Source organism: Gobio gobio, assembly GCF_949357685.1.
Source record: "Gobio gobio genome assembly, chromosome: 17".
NCBI classification, from domain to species: domain Eukaryota; kingdom Metazoa; phylum Chordata; class Actinopteri; order Cypriniformes; family Gobionidae; genus Gobio; species Gobio gobio.
Window position 1 is genome coordinate 39,880,217 of NC_137110.1, and position 27,179 is coordinate 39,907,395.

Below are 27,179 nucleotides of genomic sequence, written 5' to 3' on the forward strand. Positions count from 1 at the left end.
AAGGAACATCAGGGGGTTAACAATGAGCAATTAATTAAATCATAAACATAAAAATTAAAATTAAATCATTAAAATTAAAATAATCTAAAAACAATCATCAATTTTATATTAGTTGTCTTTAACTACTTTGCACTTGCGTCAAAAAACTTGATTGTTAGGTACAACTGAGGTCAACTGCTATTGAGGTGAGATACGGGTGAGGTTAGGGACAGGTTTGGTGGTATGGGCAGGTTTAAGGTTGGGTCAAGGTGTAAGGGAAGGTTCACTAGTGTAATTATAGATGACATTAATAATAGCTATAATTACATGTAGGTATTTTTTAACTCTTTCCCTGCTAGCGTTTAAAAAAAAAAAGTTGCCAGTCACCGCCAGCATTTTTCACCATTTTAACAAAATTTTCATGGCCCCCAGAATATTTTGTTGTATAAATATCTGAGTATGCATACACCAAACGAAAGAACAGAGCCTCTGCTTTTAAACAAAAAAACTTAATGCATTCTTTTTTCATTTGAATGTGGGGAAGTTTAATAAAAAAGCAACATTTTGAGCAAAAAGCTCAGAAAAATGCATTTTTGTCAAAAACTACGCCCAGATAAGATTCAGAATGATGATCAAAACATAGATGGAGTAGATCGAGTCCATTAACACCCCCAAAGCTTCACAGTCCTATACCTCTTCCTCTTTTCGACATTCATTCAGTAACATTAGGCAGTTTTGATTTATATGCTGTTTAATGTTGATGATCGGGTTATTTTACATATGCATCTGCTTACATATGCTACCACTTCTTTTTCACATGTCTTTTGATCAGGAAATTCTGTACTCTTTCAGAAGATTTGTCATAGCACTCCCTACTGTAAAACAGTGAAAACACGGAAAGCCGGAAATTTCCATCAATGGCGGGCAAATATAAGGACGATGTAAAAACATGTACACAATAAGTGCGTTTATCAAAATAATTTAAATTTAGTGCATAGTAGTTAACGACACAATGTAATGGGACCAGCTCAAAATAAAGCACTTACTAAAAAAGATAATGTTTTGTTTATCTGCATGTCATGTGACCATTAAGGCAATGTCATTTTATGAACCAAACTTAAACAAAAGCCCAAAAACGCTTTAATAAATTGCGAAGCAGCCTTGCAAACATAAACAAAACACAACACCTCAGTAGATGGTTAAAATCTTAAGTTAAGTCTTTAGTCGCTGTAATGTTGGTCAAATATTGCAAATACTAAACATGCGACACGCCAGAATGTTGCTATGGTTACCACGCTATCAATCATAGTGAGCATGAGCAATAAGTTATTGGCTGCAGTTCACTCAACGGCCACCAGTGTCGCTAATAACAAGGGTTTCTGAATTACACATATAAACCCTGTTTCCACCGAAATTACCCGGAACAATTTGTACCAGGAACTTTTTCCCCCAGACCTGTTGCCGTCTGCGTTTCCACAGCACCTACCTAGCGAGCAGGGATATTTTGAGGGGGAAATTTTTACCAAGAACTTCCTGTGGTTCCTGTGGTCGAAACACACCGAGTACCACCCCAAAGTCCCTGGTTCCTGGGGAAAGTTCCTGCGGTGGAAATGCGGCTATAGACGACAAAACCGCAGGGCACGCTTGGAATAAACAGAACGATATTGTCGATTGGTGTGGGTGCTAATATAGTTATTGTTATAGCTATTTTCATAGTTATCATTTTTGGTGTGAACAGGCCTTAGCAGATGGGTTTCTTTTGTAATTTTGTCTGGCTCAACCGGACAATGGTGGGTGGAGTTAGGTTAAATAGCCTCTGTCAACAAAGGAGGGGGGTTTGCACTTGGTGTAAATAAAGTTAAACACACAACTTTGGTCGGAAACATAGCTAATGATGCCAAATTGTAATTTTTTTGGTGAACTGTTCCTTTAACAAAAAGGATGAGGGATGCAGAGTGGAGAAAAAAAGAAGAAAAAACAAGAAAAGGAAAAAAGCTACAATAAAAAATGAATGAAAGTCTGTGTTTCACCTTCTCCTCCTGAGCGGAGGGGTCCTTGATGATCTCCATGGGGGGAGGGAGGGGTGTGTGTGGCTCGTCTTCAGCCTCTTCTTCTCCTCCGCTGTTCACTCCTCGTCTTCCTCTCTTTGGAGAAAGAGTCAGTCCCATTTAAATGGATTAAATATAACCACCAGCCAACAGGAATCTATCATTCATGACTTCTAACAGTAGGCACACTCCTCATAAAACATGCACCTATACAGGAAGCCCTTCTACATAGATATGTAGGGTGGGTTGCACCAACAAGGATTAAATTAAGCACAGTTTAGAGCTAATCTAGGATTTGTTGATCTAGGCGATTTATTTTAATTCGAGTTGTGTTGCACCACTTAATTTTAAACCCAGATTAACAAATCGGGGAATAGAATTTAACCTGCGATTAAAACAACTTCCATTCACGATTAATTTTCACCGCCATGATGGATTCCCTATTGACAGCAACAATACTAATATTCAATTTCCTTCTTTATTGACCAACAGAAACTCTCTCTCTGACATAAGTAGCCGATAAAGAGTTACCTTTATTTTGCCGATAAAGGAAATAAACTTGTAAAATGTCAGCTGTCTTTATAAAGTGCTACGTAGAGAGGCTGATACTGAGATTAGCTGAGATGAGTGACAGATCTGCATCCTGGACTCGATAGAAGGCTAGGCCGCCACAACCCTCATACTGCTGGCTCAATGCGCTTTATTTTTCACTTTCATTTGTAATAAACACCCCTCTAAGACCTGACGACACACACACTGTTTCTAGCTCTGTTCAGTCAACAGTATCTTTTAATTGTAAGGGTACTTTATTTTGTTTTAAATCTGAGTTTAAAGTTATGGAGCAACAGGATTAAAGTTAATCTATTTTAAATATAAATTAAATCCAGTTTCAAAGTGATGGTATAAATGTAAACCTACTTATTTTTAAACAAGGTTTAAAGTTGACAGAATTATTAGATAAACCTTGAATTAATCTAGATTTAAGATTAATCCTTGTTAGTACAACCCAAGGTTATTATAGTTTTGCATTTTTAAATTAGTTTTTATTTTATTATCGTTTAGAATTTTGCTACAAATTTCAGTTTAGTTTAAGTTAGTTTTATAAATTGTTTTGCTAGTTTTAGTTTAGTTTTTATTTTGTAAACACATTTCTATTTAGTTTTTACATATTTCGTTTCAGTTTTAGTTTTAGTAATTATAGTTTAGCAGAGTTACCAGAACAAAGTGTAGAGACCAAATCAAGATTTTTAATTTCAGCAAAGTTTAATGTTTGCACAGATTAGAGTTAACTCTTGTGCAGACATCTTAATAATAAAAATAAAATTATGGAATACAGATTTTACTTAATGCCATGTCAGCATCTAATGCTATTTTCATGGAAAAAATTAAATGACAAAAATACAAATATCATTTAAATACAATAAAACCAAGCAAACAAACACAACGTCATATTATACAAGATTTTTTTAAATTAATTTATGATTTAAAAAATCCAAAACCTTTTCAGGCATAACCTTACTAAATAAGTCCTTAAGTGAAATAACTTGATAAAAGAGAATTCTTGTTTTAACCCAGGACAGTCCAACAAAAGAGGGGAATCTTACAAAACATGCATAACGTTGGGTCTTCACCTTTAAGAATCAAACTATGACCTATACGACAAACAATGGTCTGAGATTGAGCAAAGAACCAAATAAATACAACGTAAAAAATATAAAAGTAAAAATGATAAATTCCAGACAAACTCATTCATATTAAAGATGAAATATTGTTAAACAATTATAAGCTTATTTTAATTTCTTCAGTAGTACAATGTAGGCTAGCAGGTGACCACAGCTAAAGTCATCTGACTACAGCCAATACAAACTGTTGTGAAGACTCTGTGTGTGTGTGTGTGTGTGTGTGTGTGTGTGTGTGTGTGTGTGTGTCCTGGTATTCCCTACTTTGTGGGGAAATGTCTCCACACGGATAATAATATTATTATTAGTAAATGATTTGTAAAAAAACAATGATAACACCTTTGAGCCTGTCAATATTAAGCGAACATGAAATCTCAAACACACAGTAGCACTTGCTACTATAGTTGCTGTTGCACCTGCGTCTCTCGTCGCGTATGAAACGTCATTCTAAAAGCAGTGAGCTAAAGTTAAAAGAAGTTCAACGTGCGTCTCATTACCTTGTGTCATTTCCCATTTCACTGCCGCGAACGCATTCTATGTGAGCCGCCGTTTCTAGCGATGTGTTCACTGCACGTGTGACGTCACAGGACAGCGGTTAATCTCCTCAGATCACTTCACGCGCAGTAGCGCCAAATACAGACACTCAACTGCCACAGGTCAGATTTTCAGACACAGTAAAGATAGCTTATTAATTACGAAAACGAATATTTATTTTTGCTAATTATTATTTTATTTCAGTTAGTTTTTCAGTAAGAGTTGTTAGTTTCGTTTCGTTTTAGTTTTTCATTTATTATGATTTTTTAATTTTATTTCAGTTTCCGAAAATGTTTTTTGACCAATAGTTTTAGTCTTAGTTTCAGTTTTCGTTTACTAAAATAACCTTGGTACAACCCACTCATAGTTTACTACACTGAAATATGTGTTAGGTGTGGTACCGAATAAGAGAATGCATTTCTACACATCGCATGGTATGTGGTATTGTTAAAATGCTGGAATGCTGAAACACTGCCGACTTATGCAAGAACATTTCCTAAATGGTTAATGGTCATACCTCTTCTGTGCTGTCTTGGTGTGGCGGCCCCAGTTCTACACTTTTGCGGCCATCTCGTTTACGTTGCTTATTGTTGGGTTTTTTAGCGTTAGTGTTGTCGCCCTTGCCGTGGCTGAGACGCCGTACGGGGCTGGTGAGCCATTTTTTTAATGTGTTTCCAGTAGTTCCAGATCGCTTGGGTCCCGGAGAACCTGTTGGCAAAGAGGTCACCGATGTCTGCGGCTGCAGTGATGCAGAAGACTCAGATTTCACCTCTGAACTTCCCACGGGATAGTTTTCTGTTGAATAAAAATGACAGAGAAATTTGTGATATTGACCATACAGAAATCCTAAAATGGAATTAACAGACAACTAATAAAAGTAATCACAATTACGACATAATATATAACCTAAGAAAGCGGCTCTACAACCTCAGAACATTTAGAACAAGCCATTTAACCCCTGAAAAATGAACATTAAAAAAGCTTATACCAGCTCAGACCATTCAAGAGATGTTCACTGCAGCCGAAACTTCAAAACCCACAAAACCAAATCCAACAGCTAAAAGACAAAAAACCTGAGCGCACTGTGTTGGACATCAGCCTCTCGACTGAGCTGAAAGGAAAAGCAATCTTCTTGTCTATAGGCCACTAGTTTGTAGACACAACTGTAGAGTGAAAAAACCAGCTTGACCTGATCTGGTCATAAAGGCATCACAACAAAGGGAAACTGCACATCACATTGAAAGGGTGGAGTTTAAAGCACATAGAATTTAACACAGAAAAGGTTGAATTGTCCCTCAAATTGTAAAATCAAATATTTAGTCATTTAAACTATCACACTGACAGGATTTCAGAATGATGGTGCAAACTCTGAATCAACATGTACCAATGCAAATTTTCTATTTACCCTAATAATTTGTTAACAGCATGTATTCATTACTTCAATGAGCTTACTGTTTCTGCCTTAAATCGAAAACATTGTTTAAATTAATACATTGTTAGCTAACTGCATGATTGATTTGTATATATACATTTCTGAAATGCATAACTTGACACATTCACCTCTGATAACAGATTACATTGTAATGCAGAAACAATATGTATGGTGAAAAGCGCTATACAAATAAATGTGAATTGAATTGAATACTGAAGTACATAACACTTAAACATAACGGCCCAGTTTCACAAACAGGGCTTAGACTAAGCCAGGATTAGTCATTAGTTCAATTAGGGCATTTTAGTAGCTATTGTTAACATACCTTAGAAAAAAACATTACTGGTCTGCATGTTGAGTCAAAACAATGGCAATGATATATTTTAATATATTTATATATTTGTCAGTGCAAGTTGCTTTCAGTTAAAACGGCTCAAACATGCATTTTAGTCTAGGACTAGCTTAAGCCTTGTCTGTGAAACCAGGGGAACATGTTAGCATAAGACTGCTGTAATAGATCTGCTTGTCAGACTTATCAAATCTCCAATCTTTCGACTCATGTTATGACTGGCAAATGAAGTAAAGCCAGTTATACTCAAAATGATTTTTTTTTAAGATTACGCATTTCATTAAATAATCCTCACATATTTTAATTGAATAAATTATTAAGGATTTTTGATTATTCAATTAAAATATGTAAGGATAATTCTATTAAATTTGATAGAATTTTACTATAAATCTTATCTTAAAGGCTGAAAATAATTTGAGTGTACTTCCACATGGTATCCAGATTCCAGAATATCACAAAGGCACATGGAAGGTATGTTACATAACTACTAGGTGTTTTATTCAGCAAGGGTGAATTCAATTGATCAAAAGTGACAATAAACACTTTTACATTGTACCACAAAAAAAACTTATTTTAAATAAATGCTGTTCTTTTGAACTATCTATTCCTCAAAAAATCCTACCATTTCCACAAAAATATTAAGCAGCACAACTGTTTTCAACATTAATAACAATAAGAAATGTTTTTTGAGCACCAAATCAGCATGTTAGAACGATATCTGAGTAATGCCATCACAGGAATACATTACGGTTTAAAATATATAACAATTTAAGAGTTCTTTTATAATATTTCACTATATTCTGTTTTTTACGGTATTTTTAGGTTTTCCGGTTTGGTGAGCACAAGAGACTTCTTTCAAAAAATAAAAAAGGGTCTCCAATTGAAAATTTTCTAGTGAGCGATCACATCTAAATTTTTCAGTTGGCCAAATTGAATTTCTGTGAATTGATGCAATTTAATTCAATTAAAATTCAAGAAATTCAATTTGGCCAATTGGAGACCAGATTTTTTTTTACAGTGTAGTGTAAATTTTGTGCTGCATGCTGCAGTTTGCAGATTAATGCTTGTAAAATGTGGTAAGACAGCAATAGGACAGCATTTCCGTCTTAAAATATACTCATACCGTCCTCAAATTATCCTTCAATATTATGAGCTCCAAAGCTGCTACAAACTGTTGAACTGTTGAAGTTTATCCACCTGGAAATCTATTCCCTGCTCAAAGAGACAATGTAGACAACTTAACAGCCCAAACAATATTTTTTTCCTGAAGGAATTGATGTAAGTGCTTTAACTAAATTATGAGCTTTATGTTTGTGCTTTTAAACGCACCAGTACCACTGCTAGGCTTCCACTGTAAGTGTATTACTGTAAATGCATTTTATCTTTGTTTTTAGGATCTAAGGGATGATTCAAAATGATTTTATGTGCTAATTAACAGCGTTCATAGATATTTCTGTAAATAGCAAATAACAGGATTATGATTAATCCTTAGAGGATGGGCTGAAATAACCAACCTGATGTGTAATCATGCCCAGTGCTGTCTGCTTCAGTGCAGATCATTAACTCTATGCTGGTTCAGACACTGCAATACTGAGTTACCGTAGACATTGCGTAAGTGACTTCCCATGGGGTGAGAATGGGACAAAGGTCACTTCCTTGTTACATGTTTCTTCAAAGAGCCATTTACCCCATCCACCCCTGAAACTGCCCCGTCAACACTCCCTCCCAGGTATTAACCAATTAGATCTCGCTCTGCTTGTCCTGACAGCCTCAGGGAGGATCCACGCTGATCATGTGCCGGGATAATGCTCCTTTGTTAAAGTTATGCTTAATTCCTTTAAGTTTCACTGCTGTCATTACAACAGGCGCCTGATTCCGCATTCATTCCAACCTTATAGCAACAGACAAACTGAATCTTCATACTGCTACCGCTTTATCTACATTTCTCTCTCAAAATCAGATGAGATTCCCACCTGAAATACCCAGTCCCCCACACTCACGTGCACAAGTTGCTGATGTAACATTCTATCCAGAACAAAAACAACAAAAAGAAGAACTAAACGTCCTGTAGAAAATGCAGGAACAAATGTATTGTGTTCACACTTTTAAGGGTGAGCAGCAGCACTGTCTTACTCCAATTATTGTTGGACTTCAAACTAAAAAACAAACAAAACATTAAAACATTTTTTTAAATCAAAATGCAATATTAATCTATTCGAGTATTAACTCCGACCAATGCTTAAGAATACTAACTTAAAATAAACAGTAATGTTCAAGTATGTGACACTGTACATAATGATTATTTTAATAGGGTTTAATAAAGGTCACACGCGTTAACTAACAGTGAACAATACAGTTGTTTCAGTATTGATTAATCTTGGTTAACATTTGTGAATAAAAATACAACTGTTCACTGTTGGTTCATGTTAGCTCAGGTCCATTAAATAATATTAACAGATACAACCTCCGCTTCAGAGTCCTGATCACCCTGTCAGGGTTTTTATTCTGTGATAACAACTGACTGGATGTACATTATTCCTTATAATATATATGCAATATCTATGCATTGTATATAAATACATTAATATGGTATTATTCACATTATAACCCAGGCATAAAAGTCAGGCAATAAGTGCACAGGTGGTCCCTGTCATCAATCTATTTATTAAGAGGTCCTTATTAAAAAAAAAATGGAAGACTCCTGATCCTAATACACACAGCCAATCGCTAAGAGACAAAATGTGCAGAATCTTCAAAGAGTATGTTATTCTTCAAGAAAAAAAGAGTAAGAAATGATCAAACAGAGCAGAGAACTTGATTTGAGCTTCAAAGCTGAAGGAAACAGCAGACACATTGGTTTGTTGATGGAGAAATTAGGTTACAGGAAAACAGAGAAGCTTGAGGGGGCAGTATCGCTCACACACACGCACACACCCGCACACGTGCACACACACAGTCAGACAGAGCATTGCTATTTTTTCATTAATTATGCTTTAAGAACAAACACACAGTAGACATTAAACAGGAGAAAAAAGAAAAAGGGATACAATTTAAATGTAAATGATATATTTATGCATAACATATCACCCTATAACGTAAAAAATAGGTAACAGCTAAATTAACTAGTTTTATTCATGTCAAAAGCCTATTTTCGATAATATAACTGCAAGCTAACTACATGAGGTTAAACCAGAGAAAGTCATTTTGAAGGGTAAGATGGGTAAAAAATTGCTCTTGAGGTGTTCCTGTAGAGCAATCCATAGAACATGCGGCGCTAGTAACACCAAGGACATGGGTTCAATTCTTAGGCAACACATGGACTGATAAAATATATACTCTAAATGCACTGTTAGTTGCTGCGGATAAAAGTATGTAACAACTGCACACTTTTGACAATACTGACCTTTTGCTAAAAGAAAAATCATCAATGCTTTTGCATTTGACACAAAAGCCTGTTGTCTGTAAATAATTGTAAGTTGAATCACTCAAAACATCCTTGAGCTTATCTGAGATCCCCCAGGATTCTAGATCTCATCCAGGATTCAGATCAGTGAACCATTACATTAAATACCAGAGTTCAGATGAAAAGATACACATACACTAACAACAAATTCCATTAACACACAAAACTCAATCATAATCATTAACCCAGACACACAACACCCAACTCCCACAGGGCATGAACAGACACACATGCTTGCACACACTGCAAAAATAAAATTTAACTGAACGCATCTGCATACATTCCACAAGCAAACGGAGTGTGTTGAGTTACGCACCTGCGCCATCACAACAGCAAATCTTTCCCAAAATCCAACTGAGACAAACTCCACAAGAGCAACACGACCTCCCACTCCGCATGCTGCTCGCTCACCGTCTCATATGTGCATCCAGAGACAGGTGAGAGACAGAGAGGAGGAGAAAGGGAGAAGGACAGAATGGGAGGTGGAGCACACTTTGGCTCTGTCCGCTTTAATACTGAAGCTCAGCTGGAAGTTCAGCGCTACTCTTCTTCACAATAAAGGGGAGGGACCTGGGGGCGGGGCCAGGGCCACTGAGAGACACACACACACACACACATTCAAAGGGATACAGGAAGGTTCCACTGAATTGAGGTCTGCTAAAACCAACATGCAAAAATAACTTTTTTACCCTCAAACGAGACTGGAGAAAAAAACATAAGTCACAGTTTTTCAGTTGTGCCATGGAAAGACAATGAGTGTAGTTAATTTGTGTGTGTGTGTGTGTGTGTGTGTGTGTGTGAATCCTTACATCAGCTACGTCTGCATGCTGCAGTGGCCCATTTTTGAGAGGGTGTGTCTATATCACAAGATCTCCATCCCCAGCAGTTTCAGGAACACAAACACACATACATGCGACTAAATGGTCATATTATATACATAAATATCTTCAGCATCAAATAAAAGACACATTTAAGATATGCACAAGTCCAGGGCTTGACTTTTTTTGCTCACTAGCCCCTGTGGCTAGTGCTTTTCCAAAGTTACTAGCCACTTAGCATTTTCACTGGCCACAATTTTGACATCAATACCATTGGGAAAAACTGTTATATAGATATTTTTAATATTATCTCTTAATTTGGCAGCAGGTATATTATGCTGCTGTCATTTTAAGACTAGACACACGGATCCATTATACTGTTGCACATGCTTTTTTTCCCCTCAAATGTTTACGTTCACTTAAAACATAACTGACTGTGTTTACGTGAATACTTGCCAAGACCATCATTTTGACATTATTTTTTGTGTGTTTGACTGTTTAAGCGCAAGAAGCAGTGCAATAAGCAGCGAAAAAAGTTAGCACTGAGAGGCGGCTTTATTTGTTCTTTGGGTGCAAGCACAAAATCTGTGGAAATGAGTAAAATTATGCACAATACATGCAATCCCATGCCGAAATTCAAACTCCGTAACACCAACAGTATTCATCCGGAATACATGAAACGAGTGAGTGAGGGGAGTTGTGTGTCAACTCGCTTTCGGAGAGATGAGAGAGCTTTACCAATTAGCGATTGGCTCTTTTATATTGAAGGCGGGACTTATTCTGCCATATTACATGTTGCACTTTCTCCCATTCATAAGTAATATGAGTGCAGTGTCTTTGTATATATAAAGTCTTTCTGTCGGGACCACTATCGTCAAAAATGATTGACAATTAGTATACTGTTTGTATTGGCGGTAAGGTTTTGTTCTGGGCAAGAACTCCCTGCCCATCCACGCAGCCTAGCATGGATAAGAGCAGGGAGAGCAGCGATAACCCCCCTTAGGGTAACCAGAACAGAACCAACATAAGGTATTGCGATATCATTAATGTTCTTAATGACGATAATTTAATGTTCGAGAAATTAGTCTAATTTGAAGAGGAATATCACAATGCCAAATCCTGACTGGGTGACAGGAGGAGCTGGGGATGGAGAAGGGTAATTAGCTCCTGAGCAACACGATAAAGCTGCTGATAATACTGAATGGACCCTATATATAGATATGCTGTGATAGGCGCAGTATTCCTATAGGTACGTGTGAATCAAGCTGAGTGTCAGCTGATGCGAGCTTGACTAACGTGACCTGCCAGAACTAACGTTACGCTTGATGTGTGGGAACACAAGCCAGAACTCAAACTCGTGGTGCCTAGAGTTCAACCTCATATGTGTCAGAGCACAAAGATATCAGCTCTGACACAATATTATGATTTAATATTACTGTTACAGTGATATACTGTATAATTGCTCATACTGTGAAATAAGAATTCGGTCATACCGCCCACCACTACATTTTGTAATAAAGAAAGAGCCTAAAATATCAAAGATTACAAAAGTAAGATTATATGGCACATGAACATCCCCTTGTGAATTCAATTTTTCAAAAACTCAACGCTACACTGTAAAGAAAATTTCAAGTTGTAAATAAAACATTATTTTAGTATAGGATTTATAACAAAATATTATTTTAGTCTTTTTTCTTAAAAATTCACATTTAATTCAGTGTTGCTTGCCATTTGTAATTATTTTTGAAAATAGTTTCGACATCAAATTTTATTTCAGTGTGTAAGTGAAAATGTGAAACTTTCTACAGCCCTATTCGCACGGGATTAGTATTACCTGGTGACCATTTGTAATAATTGCGAGGTTGTCTATGATCTTAATCTCGTGCAATTCGGCCATGTCTGTAATTTGTAAAGTAAAAATTCCCCCGCAAATGACCTACCATATTTCGCCGAACACTGAGGTCATGTGATAATATTAGTCCCGTGCCAATCGGCATCTCTGTGATTTGGCCAGGATTTGGCAGGGTCGTATATCATTTATTCAATTTGAAAATGATTTTTGTTTCCTGTGCGCCCTTTTATCCATCTATCGCGAAGAATGGAGGCTGCTTTGGAGTGTTCAGATAGTATTTTAGGTGCTGGGTCATATCGCTATATACCATACAACTATACACTTTGCAGAAAGAGAAAGCTGAAAAGCATCAGAAGAGCGAAAACAAAAAGAATGATTAGATGGAGATGGATGACATGTATTGCAGCATGCATTAAGGAGCATTCTTCTGTTTATGATATATCATACAGCTAGACCTATAACGACAAGACATTTCCAAGCAATAGCCTATCCAAAATAGTGCACAATCAAGCGAGGGGGTTCACAACTGGAAGATAAGTTAGTAAATTCGAGTAAAATCACAGTCTTCGCTTATCCCGTGTGAATGACCCACAAATTCAGATGTGGAGGGGTCATTTCTAAATCACACGAGGTCCCCAGATAATACTAATCCCATGCGAATAGGGCTTAAGTACAGCTTTTTGAGGAGAAAGGTATAGTATATTTAACAGAGGACAGCCAATATATGACATATTCTTGTCTCCAGTAGGTTGGCCCTACATTTTACAAGTTAACTATGTGACAACCATGCAGGGCAACATTTTGGAAACAAAGTTCCAAGAACATTAACATGCCTGTCCAATAATAGGACTGAAGTTCCAATAACAGAACTGAAAAAAGCCTAGTCAACAGAACGAAGTGTAGCATGCAGTTAACTGTCTGACTGGACAGAATCCTTCATGTCTTACTAAAGATTTTCCATGTTTCGAAGCATTACTTTCTGTTTACTATAACCCTGTTGCATCAGATATAGCACACACATACACACACACTCCACATACACACAGCAATATCAGCTACTCAAAATAAAGGCAGACAGAAGTGTGAACAGCCATCGCAAAATCCAAATGACAAAAGATCATTCAAAGAAATATTCCAATATTCCAAACTATGACTGTTATCTACATTTTTTTTGAAGGTGCATGAACTTCTGGTTGTGTGTTACATTTAATTCCTCTCAGTGGAGTTTACAGTTAAAGAGTTAAAAGTTCAGCAGTCATCTTGACCTGTCAGTCCTTCAGTTGCTTTCTATTTATTTAATTTTCTTGAAAACTACCTGGAAAAGATTCACTCCCCCTTTCCTCTGTCTATTCTTAGATCCAGGCCTGAACAGTCATGAGGTCAGGGGGTTCTGGTAGGGATGTTTAGAAATGTGCTCTTCTAAACACAGGACGTGCAGTGCAGGGAGACAACAGGAAGTAAAGGGACTATACAATACAGAGTGTTCCGCTTCAGACAGTATGGGGCCTTAAAGACACACATTTTGACACCACTCTGACCCAAAAACCAAAGCTACACCCTCATGGTGCTCGCTTGAAGTATATGGACCCTTTAAAGAACCCGATATACTCACAGTGAAGTTTTAGCGGCAAAAAAAATTATTCAAAACACCTTTGTAGTGGTATACTGTACGGGAGCATCCAGATGCCGCCCCCACACTGCTGGGATACAACAGATTGCTTTAAAGCAAGCAGCTTTACAATATTAAACATTTAAAAAAGAAGTATAACTTCAATTTATACTATGAAGCAGCTCTCCAGTGTGTTCATTCTTCCTCGCCTCTGACCTTAACGGGCTGAACAGAAGAAATTAACCGGAGAAGATTTCCATGTCAAAGGCGGCGGAGCCCTGGAGCCACCCCCATCTAATTACATAATCACCATGGAACAATGGTAGTTTGAAGGTGATACCAGCCAGAGCAAACTTTTTCCGGAAAGTTCACTTTGGCAAGCTGGTTTTAGAATTTACAAAACAAAACAAATTCCAAACAATTTTCGTTTTGGCCTGATTTTGTTTGAAATGACGTCACATCAGTTTGTTCTTTGATTTAGCTTGGCCTTAAATAGGGGCCTTAAAAGTAAAAAGACCCCTCTTATAGAAAGATTAATTATTCAAATGAAGACAATTGAAAACTTAAATAGTTCTGCATGGTTTCAGTGTGGATCTATTGTGTAAACACCTCTTAAGCCTGTGTGAGTCTCAGGATTGAAGCCCCACCAAACACATACACCAATCCCCTGAGTTGGATCAAAGCAGGACGCAAGCCTTAGCATCACTAGCACCCTGCTAATTAATGATCAAACCCTATTTGTACCTCTCCCACCGAGAGCAGAACTGGCTCCCCAGGAAGAAGCCAGAGCACATGCTGCTCAGAGAGCCGTGGGCACTTGTACAACAGCTTAAAGGGACAGGTCATCCAAAAATACAAATTCATATACTTTATTTGAAACTTGTATGCTTTTTACCCCGCAGAACACAAAAGTAGCTATTGAACAGAATGTCCAAGTTGCTCTTTAGCATGCAAAGAAAGTACCTAGTAACTGAGGCTCTCAAAACTACTTTAAATCATGTAGTTCCCTTTCGAAAGGGAACTCGCGCTGCGTCAGCTTCGACGCTACGGGGAACGCCTCCAGCGTGACTGGTGCCTGAAATCACATTGAATCACGTCAATCCTATTGACCGGCGACAGCCTATGATGTCATCAAGGTGCGACCAGGAAGTATATAAGGGCGCCTTGCCAACATGACAGTATCTTTTCGTCTTCAGGGACTGTTTTGCCTGTCTTCACGTGAAACGTCTACAAGAAGGATAACAATGAAGTGTGCCACTTCTGCAGGTGTGTTTGAATGTGTATCTTGCGCTTTGGATACACACACACTTTGCGTTTACTGTCTGGGAGAAGAGCATACATGAGAGGTTTGCGAACCTCTTGTGAAAGTACTTGTGAAAGTATTTGTGAGCGTTGTCCTCTGGAAACGCTCCGCTCTCGGTGGGACCTCTTCTCGAGAGGAGAGGTTTCAGCATCTGGGAACGGCCACGCTCGAGCTGAGGCTGAGCGGCGTCCAAATACCAAAAGCGCTTCCCAGATGGATCGGGCTCGTCGCTTGGAGACAGTTATGGCTCTTGAGGACGATCCAGATCACGAGAGGCGGACCTCGGAGGAAGGAGCTGGATTTATGTTCCTCCTCCTCGTCTGCTGCTCTTCCACTCGAGCAGAGGATGGGTGAGTCAGTTAAAAATGCTGAAGCTTTTCTTACCATCCTGTCCCATGTACGGGAGTTGCTGGAAGTCATGGAACGCGCTGCGGGTAGACTGCAGCTGCCTTTGCGGTGCGTGAGGAGAAAGGCTGAGCGTCCAAACAGTTCGGACGATCGGTTTCTCTCCGCCCATGACCTCCCAACTCCTGGGAGTCTTCCATTCCTTCCAGATCTCCATCAGCAGATCTCGAGGGAATGGAAGAAACCTTACTCAGCCCCGCATCTGTCGACATCGGCGAGCTAGATGTCGCTGATGTCTAGGGACTGCCTGGCTGGGTATGTGTCGATGCCGCCCGTGGACGAGATGTTATGTTAATCTCGCCTTTGGGCGGCCGGCGACACTGTGGCTCCCACCCTGCCGGTCTAAACGCTGAATGGCAGGGCGTACATGTCAGTGGGTCGCGCTGCAGCGGCTTTGCACACCACAGCTGTGTTGCAGGCAGACCTGCTGAGGGACCTCGATCAGGGGGGAGGGACCCCCTGAGGCGGTAGTCGAGTCGCGCCGGACCGCGGTTTTTGCTCTCCAGGCCACCGTTCAGATAGCGCCGATGGCGGCGAGGGTGGCCACGGAGAGACATCTGTGGTTAAACCGTTTGGACATCGGGGAGAAGGAAAAAATTCTTTCTCCCTGATGCCCCGGTTTCGCCATCTGAACTTTTCGCACCTCCGTAGAGGCGGTGGTGGGGAGGTTCGGAGAGGCGAAGGCGCGCTCGGCGGCATTCAGATGCATTCCGCTGAGGTCCGGGACCGCGCCCAGGCAGTCGGGTGTCCCCGGCCCGTCCCAGTCTGAGGGCTGGAGACGGGAATAGCGAGCCAACGTCGCCTCTCGAGCGCCCCGCCGCGGAGGACTGGGGCGCAGGGGAGGCGGGACACCCGCGACAGGAAGAGGAAGGAAGCCGGGGCTGGTAACCGGAACCAGCGCAGGCAGCAGACTCCACCCCCCGAGGAGCGCGGAGATGAACGCTGCCTTTTTTCCCTTCCTCTGGTTTTTCCCCCGGGCGCTTTTACATCAGGCCGGTGGCCTATGATGAGCAGAAAATGTAAGATTCTGCCGGCTCGCCTGGCTTGTTTGATGAAAGCGCCCCCCTCAGGATGGCGGGCGGATACTAGCCTTATGGCTGGCTGGAAGCACCGCTGGGAGCGATCGGTGAGTCCCCCTCTCTGAGGGTGAAACATTTTCAAAACTATGTTTTTCAGAACTCCTATACCTTCGCTCGCCTGAGAGGTTTTCTGGGGAAATTTGGATCGCCGCTGGATCTTCGCAGGGCCTGCAGCTCCCCGTGAGTAAGCTAAGAACGATCTTCTTTGCAACATTATGATGGTTGTGTGTGAATACTTCACTTTCTGCTAGAGAGTTTGCTGCCTCTCCGTGCTATATTTTTTCCCCATTGTTTGGGTAACTGAATCGCGCTCTCGCCTGAGGGCTTGTAGTGTAAGGGGTGAGCTGTGTTTTTTCCTAGCGTAAAGTGAAAAGTAGCTGAAGACCGGGTACGCGCTAATGCACGAGCTGTAGTGAGATCTGCGCCCAGCTCTGCGGAGCTTTGAAAAAGGGGTTTTTTAGAGGTGATAATATTTCTTTCCCGGGCCCTGAGTAGATCTAGTGCGGACTTATGTCGCACCACTTGGCCTAGGCTTTGTCAAGGATGGGGGCGTTTCCCTTTTAATAAAGGTGTTCGCCCCTGGCCTGTCTTTTCATTTAAAAACATGGCGTTGTTTATGCATCCTTGTTTCAGCCTCCTCTGTTACAGAGTCGTCAGGCCAAGGCCCGCCCCCTTCTCTGCGTTCTGGGGTCACGTGCAATGCAGACGAGGATGTTGCAGGAGACAGCGACTTTGTCAGTAGTCGTGGGGTGGAATTAAGCGTCTTTCGCCGGTTTGCGGTTAGACTTTATCTGCTGTTTCCGCCTTTCGGAGCTTGGTGGCCGCCATCTGCTGGCGGCCCCCGGCCTCTTCCTGGAGGATGGTACGGCCGGTGGTTTTTCACATTTCTGTGATATTGTTCCTTTGCTTTATGTCTCTACTTCACCTCCTTTAGGGCCCGGGTTGAGCAGAACATCGGATAATCCTTCTGTCGGTATGGTTCTGGTCGGATGCTCCCCTGAGGCCCGAGCATTGCCAATGACTGACGCCCTCGCAATCAAGGTTGGCCGCTGCATGGAAAGAAAGACAGCCGCCCCGATGCAGGTGACGTAAGCTGTACTCCCCTCGCTTTAGAGGGTCTTTGCTGAGCACTTCTGCTGAGTACACTGCTGTTGGCAATGTGATTAGGTCCATGTTTGTAGGCCCTGCCCAAGAGACTGCGCCGTCCTGGGGGCCCTAGGACACGACGAAGCAGGTTGTCCCTAGCTGCCTCTGGGATGGAGCCAGCCCCAGGTGCGGGTATAGGAGCCAGCTGGCTCTGAGGGGCCAGCTTGGACGGTCTGGGCAGTTGGACTTCAGGACAGGTAGTAGGCGCTAACCGGCCTCCTTGCAGGAAAGTCCCGACACTATGGCCCACGAGTGGGCCTCGGAGGCTCTTCTCCACTGGTGTCGACGTCAGCAGTGACCCGTCATTGGCCCTGGGGATGAGTCCCCAGGTGTTAACTGGTTTTCCAGGCCTTCGTCAGCAGTAGACAGCTGCCGTCAGCCCAGGTAGCAGCAGCCAGCATTCTTAGAGTAAGGCTCCCAGTCTGGGTTTCCTTCGCTCAGGAGTTAGGCCCTGTTTGGCCTCCCTGAGAGCCTGCTGTGGTCAGCAGGCACTGTTTGGTCTCCCCTGAGGGGGCACCATAGGCATTAAGTCCCTCGACGGCTGGTACGAGCTGCTGAATAGGTGGTAGGCGCTACTGGGCCTCCCTATGGGCCTGCTGTGGGGTAAGCAGGCCCACTTGACCTCCTCTGCGGATGGCGTTCCTGGGCCCCAGTCACTGGATGGCTAGCACGAGTGTTAGCAGGTAGTAGGCCTCATCCGGCCTCCCTGAGTGACCTCCCTGGAGGCAAACTCCCGGAAATGAAGTACTATGAGTAGCAGCTTCTGCTATCAGGTGGTAGGCATGGTGGCCTCCCTGACGATGAGCTCACGGTTCCGGTTCCCAGTCACTGTGGTAATGAGCGTGATGTGCGAAGCACGACGGACGGCATGCTCTGCTACCAGGTGGAGGCATTGCGCCTCCCTGGAATCGTTCCCCGGTCCCCAGTTTTGGTAACGGATCGTAGCATGGGTTGCTATCAGGCAAAGCTGCACGGGCTTCCCTGAGGGGATTCGCTTTGGAGTAGTAGGCCCACGTGGCCTCCTCTGAGGGCACGCTCTGGTCTCGTGGTTCCTGGATAAATCCAGTCAATGAGCAGAGGCCGGCTCCCCGGCCGCTGTGGTGTGCATAAAGTGCTATAAGTGGCACTTTTTTGCTATCAGGTGGTAGGCATGGTACCTCCCTGAAAGCGAGCTCCCGGTCCCCAGCCGCTGTGGTGAGCTTGAGGCGCTATGAGTAGCACACTCAGTTTGGCTATGAGTGCCCGATGTCTTGCAGTTGGTAGGTCCGCTTGGCCTTCCTGATTAAGCGAGTCCCTGGTCTTCCCAGCTACCTCGAGGGCTAGCACGACTGCGATCAGGTATCAGGCCCGTTGGCCTTCCTGAGGACGAGCGCTGCTTTGGATGCGCGAGCGGTCTATCAGGTTACCAGGTGGAGGCCTCTCTCGGCCTCCCTGGGGGACGAGTTCCCTAGGCGGGAACACACAACTGGCTTTTTTGCTGACAGCTAGTGGCTACCCGCTATCAGGCACCGGCCTCTGGCCGTTTGCGAGACCTGAAGGCGGTGTTCTTACCCTAGCACGACGAAGTGTCACTGCGGCTATGTGGTCCCGACAGGACGGGACCTTCATAGTAGGCCTACGGCATGGTTGCCTACCGGGCAGGCTTATGAGCTCCTCTCAAACGAGGGTCTATTGTGAGCTTACAGCCTCCTGGGGCTGTTCTATTGGTGGTAGGTCCCGAGGGGCCCCTCCCGATATATTCAGCCTATAAGGCCTTTGGCCTCCTAAGCACGTTTTAAAATAAGTGCTTGGTAGATCCGAGGATCGAGCGGCCCCTCGCTAGCAAAGGTTTGAAAAGCACTTCGCTGAGCGCTGCTCTCCGGGATAACCCGTCCCTGAGGTTCGGCTAGTCGGTGATGCTGCCCTTTCTTGCAGCACCCTAGCGGGATGTCTCTTCGGAGGCGAGTACCAGAGGCTCTGTACTGTACAGACAGGGTTGACCGTATTACGTGTCCCATACTAGACTGGGTCACCTGGTCAGGTCTCCCTGGTGGCATTCGGTGATAATCTCCCGAATAGTGACTGGCATAGGGTTCCCTCGTAGTTCCCTTGCCACGTTCCCTTAAAGGAACCCCTTCTGAGTCGAATGGGTTGGTTCCAGGCCTTTGAGCAAGGCCTGGGAAGGAACTCATACGTGTGAAGTTTTCCTTCTCAGGCGATAAGCTTGGGCTTTGACCGTAGGGAGCGCTGTCACTGACAGCCTAACGTGACCAGAAGGGGAGTGGTTCAGGCTTTTCAGCAAGATTTGCTTGTCTTGACAGTTGTCACTGCCAGTGGGCATGCACTCCCGTCGGCATGGCGGCGTTGGTATATCGTTCCCCGTAGCGTCGAAGCTGACGCAGCGCGAGTTCCCTTTCGAAAGGGAACGTCTCAGGTTACAAATGTAACCATTGTTCCCTGAGAACAGGGAACGAGACGCTGCGTCGCTGTGCCATGCCGCAGGGCCTGCCTGCCGAAACAGTCCCTTCAGACGATAGATACTGTCATGTTGGCAAGGCGCCCTTATATACTTCCTGGTCGCACCTTGATGACATCATAGGCTGTCGCCGGTCAATAGGATTGACGTGATTCAATGTGATTTCAGGCACCAGTCACGCTGGAGGCGTTCCCCGTAGCGTCGAAGCTGACGCAGCGTCTCGTTCCCTGTTCTCAGGGAACAATGGTTACATTTGTAACCTGAGACGTTCTCAACCTGTTGACTCAAATGTCCCCTACTTCCCAACACAATTTTCAAAGGTCCCCTATATAATATAATATACAATATATTATGTGTTGTGTATTATGTGTACAGTATGTTATAGCGTTGATATAGATAAATTAATCACAATATTTATGTTTCAAGACCTGTTTTTTTTTTTAAGTTATTGAGGAGGAAAAATAAATTATTTCTGTCATTATTGTATATTTTATACATATGTTAAATTGTTATAATATATTAATAATATAAATTTTATTAATAATAAATAAATGTAAGTTTGCTGAGGATCCCTTGTGGGCCCGGCCCCCTGGTTGAGAGAAACTGCTATAAATGTCAGAAGAATTAAACATTTTTGGAAGAACTATCCATTATTATTTCTGACAAAATCATTATCTTTGCAAGCAACAAATAAACTGCAAACATTTCATTATGTTATAATAAATGTTTTGCAACTGAATGTTTTTTAAAAGGGATTTTAAAGCATAAAATGGGTTTTTGTAAATGTAAAAGCGTTCCAATATCTCAAACAGTAGAGCATGGTGCTAGCAATGCTGAAGTCATGGGTTCAATTCCCAGGGAATGCATGATCTGATTAAATGTATACCTTGAACGCAATGTAAGTCGCTTTGAATAAAAGCATGTAAAAGTTAGACACAAATATATCAAAAAGTATCTTGTTACAAAGTAAAAATACTTGATCAGCAAATTAATCAAAATATTAATTTGTTAATATTTGTTAATGACTGCATTACAGTTCCATATTGAACTAGTAGTGGGGGCTTTGGGTTTCTAAGCAGAATGCTTAGCCATAAGAAAGTGACACATGATCTGTGTTTGTGGGCGGTGAATATTTGTGTGTGACTCACCTTTCCCAGGTGGGAAAAAGCAGTCCATGTCGACACTACTGCGGGAGTGAGACACGGACAGGGTACTGCTGGGAACCAGACCCTCCTGAGGGGGCGAGTGTTCGGTGGTCCGCACTAGACACCAGCCGGGCCGCTCTCCAGACCTCTCCAACAGCTCGACGGTCTGACCTGACTGAATGCTCAACTCACCCACTGAGCCTGCAACAAAGTCCTGCAGAACCACAGTCTGCTCACAGCCACCCGACAACTACAGAGAGAGAGAGAGAGAGAGAGAGAGAGAGAGAGAGAGGGAGAGAAAGAGAGAGAGAGACAGAGAGAGAGATACAGGTTTTAGCTTTCATTTGAAGTTTTTTAAAGAAACCTTCACTATTATCTATAAAGAAAGTATATATATATATATATATATATATATATATATATATATATATAAATATATATATATATATATATAAATATATATATATATATATATATATATATATATATATATATATATATATATATATATATATATATATATATATATATATATATATATATATATATATATATATATATATATATATATATATATATATATATATATATATATATATATATATATATTTATTTATATTACTGACCCCAAACTTTTGAACAGTAATGTAAATATCTTATCTTATACACTACAAGTCAAAAGATTTTTTCATATTGTCGAAAGAAGTCTCTTATGCTCATCAATGCTGCATTTATTTGATCACAAATACAGTAAAAACAGTAATATTGTAGAAACAAAGAACAGTTTTTTATTTGAATATATTTTAAAATGTCTTTTATTCCTGTGACGCAAAGCTGAATTTTCAGCATCATTTCTCCAGTCTTCAGTGTCACATGATCCTTCAGAAATCATTCTAATATGCTGATATGACGTTCGAGAAACATTTCATATTATTAGTATTATTGTTGAACAAAGTTTTTTCTGCTTATTGTGGAAACACCAATTAAAAGTTTGGGCAAAGTAAGAATTAAAAAATACCTTTATTCAGCAAGGACGCATTAAATTGATCAAAAGTGAAAGTAAAAACATTTATAATGTCACAAATTATTTTTATTTCAAATAAATGCTGTTCTTTTGAACTGGAATTGTTTTCAGAAAAAAAATAATTAAGCAGCACAACAGATTTGAACACTGATAAAAATAAGAATCCTTATTAATTGTGTACCAATAATAATTTATAGCACAAAATCAGCATATAAGAATGATTTCTGTAGGAATATGTGACACTGAAGACTGGAGTAATGATACTGAAAATTCAGCTTTGCCTTTAATTTTAATATATATATATATATATATATATATATATATATATATATATTAAAATTTAATGAATCATGCAAGGTGATTTACTTTAATTTTAATAATTATAATATATATATATATATATATATATATATATATATTCATCTGAATGATATATATATGTAGCTGGACTACATTATTTCCAAAAGAATATTCTGTTCCACCAAGAAATAGGTTTTATTGGAAGTTAAATGCAATGTTTTTTTTTAAAGTCTTTATGATTTCAGAACACATTTTACTCATTCATGCAAAATTTCACGCAGGAAAAGTTCTCAAGAATTTCCTAGAACTGTACAAAACCGTCCCAGATGAAAAGAAAAACAGGGCAGGCTGAGAGAAATGAAGGCTGGTCAGCCTGCAGAGAGCAACCAGCTCACTGAAATACACACATCACCACCTGAGTCAAACGCACCCTACAGTGACAGATAATCAATTCAACACCTCACACACACATTTACAGACACACAGAAACATGTTCTAATCTTCATCAAACACACCCACTGAAACAGAAACTGAGCTAAAGAGTATGAGAAACAGGATGAGCAAGAGAGGAAAAGGCAGGTCTGAACAGCTGTTCTCCTATGGAGGTCTCTCCATCTCTGACCTCCTTCCTGACTACATCAAACTTTTAGGCTGAGCTTTTGAGTGTTGACACAGGTTCTGTTCTGACCCAGCATCCCTCCCTAGACAGCGCCTCTCCCTGAATGTAGTTATGTCTGAACTCCCTCTGTTCTGGGTCAAAACACACATTCATCTGAATGATCAACTAAAACAAAACTCACAGTCTTCCATATTAAACACTGGTTCATGTCAGTTATCTTAGAGAGTGAAACCTCAAAACGCTAACAAAAAAGAACCAAAAAATTCTGGGAGGCTTTTTTTGGCAGTTAGGGACAGATTTACTAACAGTGTAAGCCAACGCAAACCCTCTTTTGGCGTTAAAAAACTAGTGTCATGACTTACTAAAGACAGGCAGTGAAAAATTAGCGCTGAAATGGCGTGGACAGAGTTATTTTTGTGGGAGGAGAGTATTTAAATGAATCATGCAAGGTGATTTACTGTTTTGCGGTCGTCAATTATACTGGTGTTCGCGCCATTATTTAACGCCCCAAAAAAGCCATCTTAAACCAGATGCTAATTTGCGCTGCTCTTGGTAGATTTCGTTGGTCATTATTATGGAAATGATCCGGCTGCGTCTGTGTACTTTAATTTGCTCGTCATCAGTAGATCACGTGTAGAACTTTCCACTCCCATCTGTGCTTTTTTGGAATTGCGCTCTCACGCTAATTTGCCCTGTTTAGTAAATCTGGCCTTTACTGTGGTAGCATGATGAGGACTTCCTCAAAGTACCATGCTAATACCTTAGTGTGTGAAATATATATATATTTATATAAATATATAGTATATTGTACACCAATCAGACATAAAATTATGACCACTGACAGGTGAAGTGAATAACACTGATTATCTTTTCATCACGGCACCTGTTAGTGGGTGGGATATATTAGGCAGCAAGTGAACATTTTGTCCTCACAGTTGATGTGTTAGAAGCAGGAAAAATGGGTAAGCGTAAGGATTTGAGTGAGCTTGAAAAGGGCCAAATTATGATGGCTAGAGGACTGGGTTAGAGCATCTCCAAAACTGCAGATCTTGTGGGGTGTTCCCGGTCAGTATCTATTAAAAGTGGTCCAAGCAAGGAACATTGGTGAACCAGCGACAGGGTCATGGGTGGCCAAGGCTCATTGATGCCCGTGTGGTCCAATCAAACAGACGATCTACTGTAGCTCAGTTTGCTCAAGAAGTTAATGTTGGTTCGTATAGAATTGAAAGGTGTCAGAATACACAGTGCAACGCAGTTTGTTGCGTATGGGGCTACATAGCCGCAGACCAGTCAGGGTGCCCATGCTGACCCCTGTCCACCGCCAAAAGTGCCAACAGTGGGGAGCATCAGAACTGGACCATGGAGCAATGGAAGACGGTGGCCTGGTCTGATGAATCACGTTTTCTTTTACATCCTTTATACCTCCTACCTAAGCATTGTTGCAGACCATGTACAGTACACCCTTTCCTTGAAATGGTATTCCGTGGTGGCTGTGGCCTCTTTCAGCAAGATAATGGTTAAAAATGGTTCAGGAATGGTTTGAGGAGCACAACAATGAGTTTGAGGCGTTGACTTGGCCTCCAAATTCTCCAGATCTCAATCCACGAACATCTGTGCGATGTGCTGAACAAACAAGTCCGATCCATGGAGGACCCACCTCGCAACTTACAGGATTTAAAGGATCTGCTGCTAACATCTTGGTGCCAGATACCACACCTTCAGGGGTCTAGTGGAGTCCATACCTCGACGGGTCAGGGCTGTTTTGGCAGCAAAAGGGGGACCAACACAATATTAGGTCATAATGTTATGCCTGATCGGTGTATGTATATATAATTACATGGTAATCTAGATATAAAAAATCAATAAAACATTTATTTGAATTAAGTTTTTATCTAATAAAATAAATATATTTTTGCTAAAAAAAAATTTACATTACATTGCAAATGAGTAAATCATTTAGCATAAACAGTATTTGGGTTAGGGTCAGTCTGTAATAATTATAATCATCTTAATTTAAATTTACTACTGAAGCATAAAAACAATTGTATATGTGCTTCCTAAATGGTTGAATTTTTGTGCATGTATGCAAATGTTTTTTTGCAATTTTTGTGTTAATTGTCTTGGATATCTGTGATGCATCTGTGAGAATTTATGTATGAGTGAGTGTGGGTGTGTATGTAATTAATTCTGTTCTCAAAGCTAAAATACAAATGCAAGAAATGTAATTCTACATTTACAACTCTATAATCCCTGGAGAGCGAGGCAGAGACGGAGGAGTGTGTGATTGGGTGGATTAGAGAGATACGCCCTCCTCAGGGGAAATGCAGGGTGTTTTCCCTCCATGATTCTTTACAGCTGGCCAGGAATTCCCGCCATATGGAACAGAGTATTCCATACTGACAGAATTCCCAGCCATGAGGAAAGCATAATCCCCTCAGAGAATGAGACAGGGTGTTACATATATGCCATATGAGAACATTTAGCTGACACGTTTCCTTTATTCACAACAGACGCCATACAGACTGGATTCAAGATCTACTAGTAACATAAATGTGCAATTCTATTAAAACTACTTTTTTGATATTTTGCATCAGTCACTATAATATAATAATAATAATGATAATAATAATAAGTAACAATTTGATAAATTTGACTATTATGAAGTAATTTACATCAATCATGAATACATTACATAATGCGTAAATCAGTAATATCCATTAAAATAATAAGAAATATTAATTTATATTTGTACATGTTTATTTTGTACTGGTTTATGCATTATATTATATATTTTAAATAATAAATATATTTTAAATTATTTTTAGGAGTCTTTTATAATTTTAAAACAAAAAAAACTTTAAAAATCTGACACAAACAAGTGGAGTAAAATATGAACAGCCACTCCCTCCTGAGCAACCCAAAAAACACAGTCCAAATGTGAGCTCATTCATATGGGACAGAAAACACACACACACAAACGCAGACAGATGCGTATGAAGTACACTCCTAAATTTAAAGTGCAAATGTCAGCAGATGCACATGAAATCATTTGAGTATGATTATGGGGAAAACACAGAGTACTACTGCAGTTAAATCAGAGGGTGATGTTACTAGTTGGGCTGAAACTTGGTAACTGCCAGAGCCTGATTAAAACAACCACTAATGTCTAAAAAGCATTATTAAATATACTATTTGATAATAAAGCTGTGAAATTTTGAATTTTTCAATTGTAAAACAAAAGAGGCAATTTAAATGGATCTTGGTACTATCACACTGTATTGGTAACACGCATATGAGGGTCAATATACAAACAATTTGCTTTATAAATCATTATAAACATAAATAAGCCATTAAAATCCCGAAGTACATCCCAAACAATATTGAAATAGACTGGCAAATTTCCCTTTAAAACTACCACTAATAAACTCGTTTTCAAAAAACGTACAAGCCGATCCAATCATATCTAAACCCTCCATTAAATCCATCAGAAGCATGTGTACTCACAGGTCTGGTTCTCTTGGGTAGTCTGAAACTCCTCCACCTGGGCATGACTCTATCTGTACCGCCAATACAACCAACCAGAAGTTAGACTGCCAACCAAATACGCCTTCTGATTGGCCGACAGTCAGGTAGAAAATTGTCTAACCCAAGTGCTCGTTCCCAGAGTCTCACATAAAGCTACACTGCATGAAAAAAGGTGTATCCGGACCAGGATACTCCTGTATACACTGCTGAAATTCGGAAGAATCCAGGAGTATACTGGCCGGATAGGTCAAATTCCATGGATCCGTATATGTCCGTATTCATCCGAAATGGTACCAAATCGGATGTATGTTGTGGCCGTATACTCCCATGCTACAGCCATTTGTTGCCATGGCAAATAATCCCATCAAGTTTTTCCCAGGAGACATTTTCACACCTCTAAACAGCTTTGCCTTCC

The 27,179-nt window shown here is 40.6% G+C and overlaps 1 protein-coding gene across 6 annotated transcripts in view; it reads right to left on the reverse strand.

Annotated features, from left to right (window-relative positions):
* Positions 1 to 27,179, reverse strand: part of kalrnb (kalirin RhoGEF kinase b) — a 134,931-nt gene that overhangs the window by 21,542 nt on the left and 86,210 nt on the right. For 3 of the 6 annotated variants that reach the window (XM_079840705.1, XM_079840706.1, XM_079840707.1), the window contains 3 exons: positions 21,300 to 21,546; positions 4,758 to 5,035; positions 2,010 to 2,123 (listed from right to left, as the gene is read on the reverse strand). In XM_079840705.1, the coding sequence (XP_079696831.1) occupies positions 2,010 to 2,123; positions 4,758 to 5,035; positions 21,300 to 21,546 (639 nt within the window). Of the gene's footprint in view, positions 1 to 2,009; positions 2,124 to 4,757; positions 5,036 to 5,228; positions 5,413 to 9,800; positions 10,042 to 21,299; positions 21,547 to 26,743; positions 26,918 to 27,179 lie in introns of those variants that run through there. The other 3 variants (XM_079840708.1, XM_079840709.1, XM_079840710.1) reach the window with 3 other exon arrangements.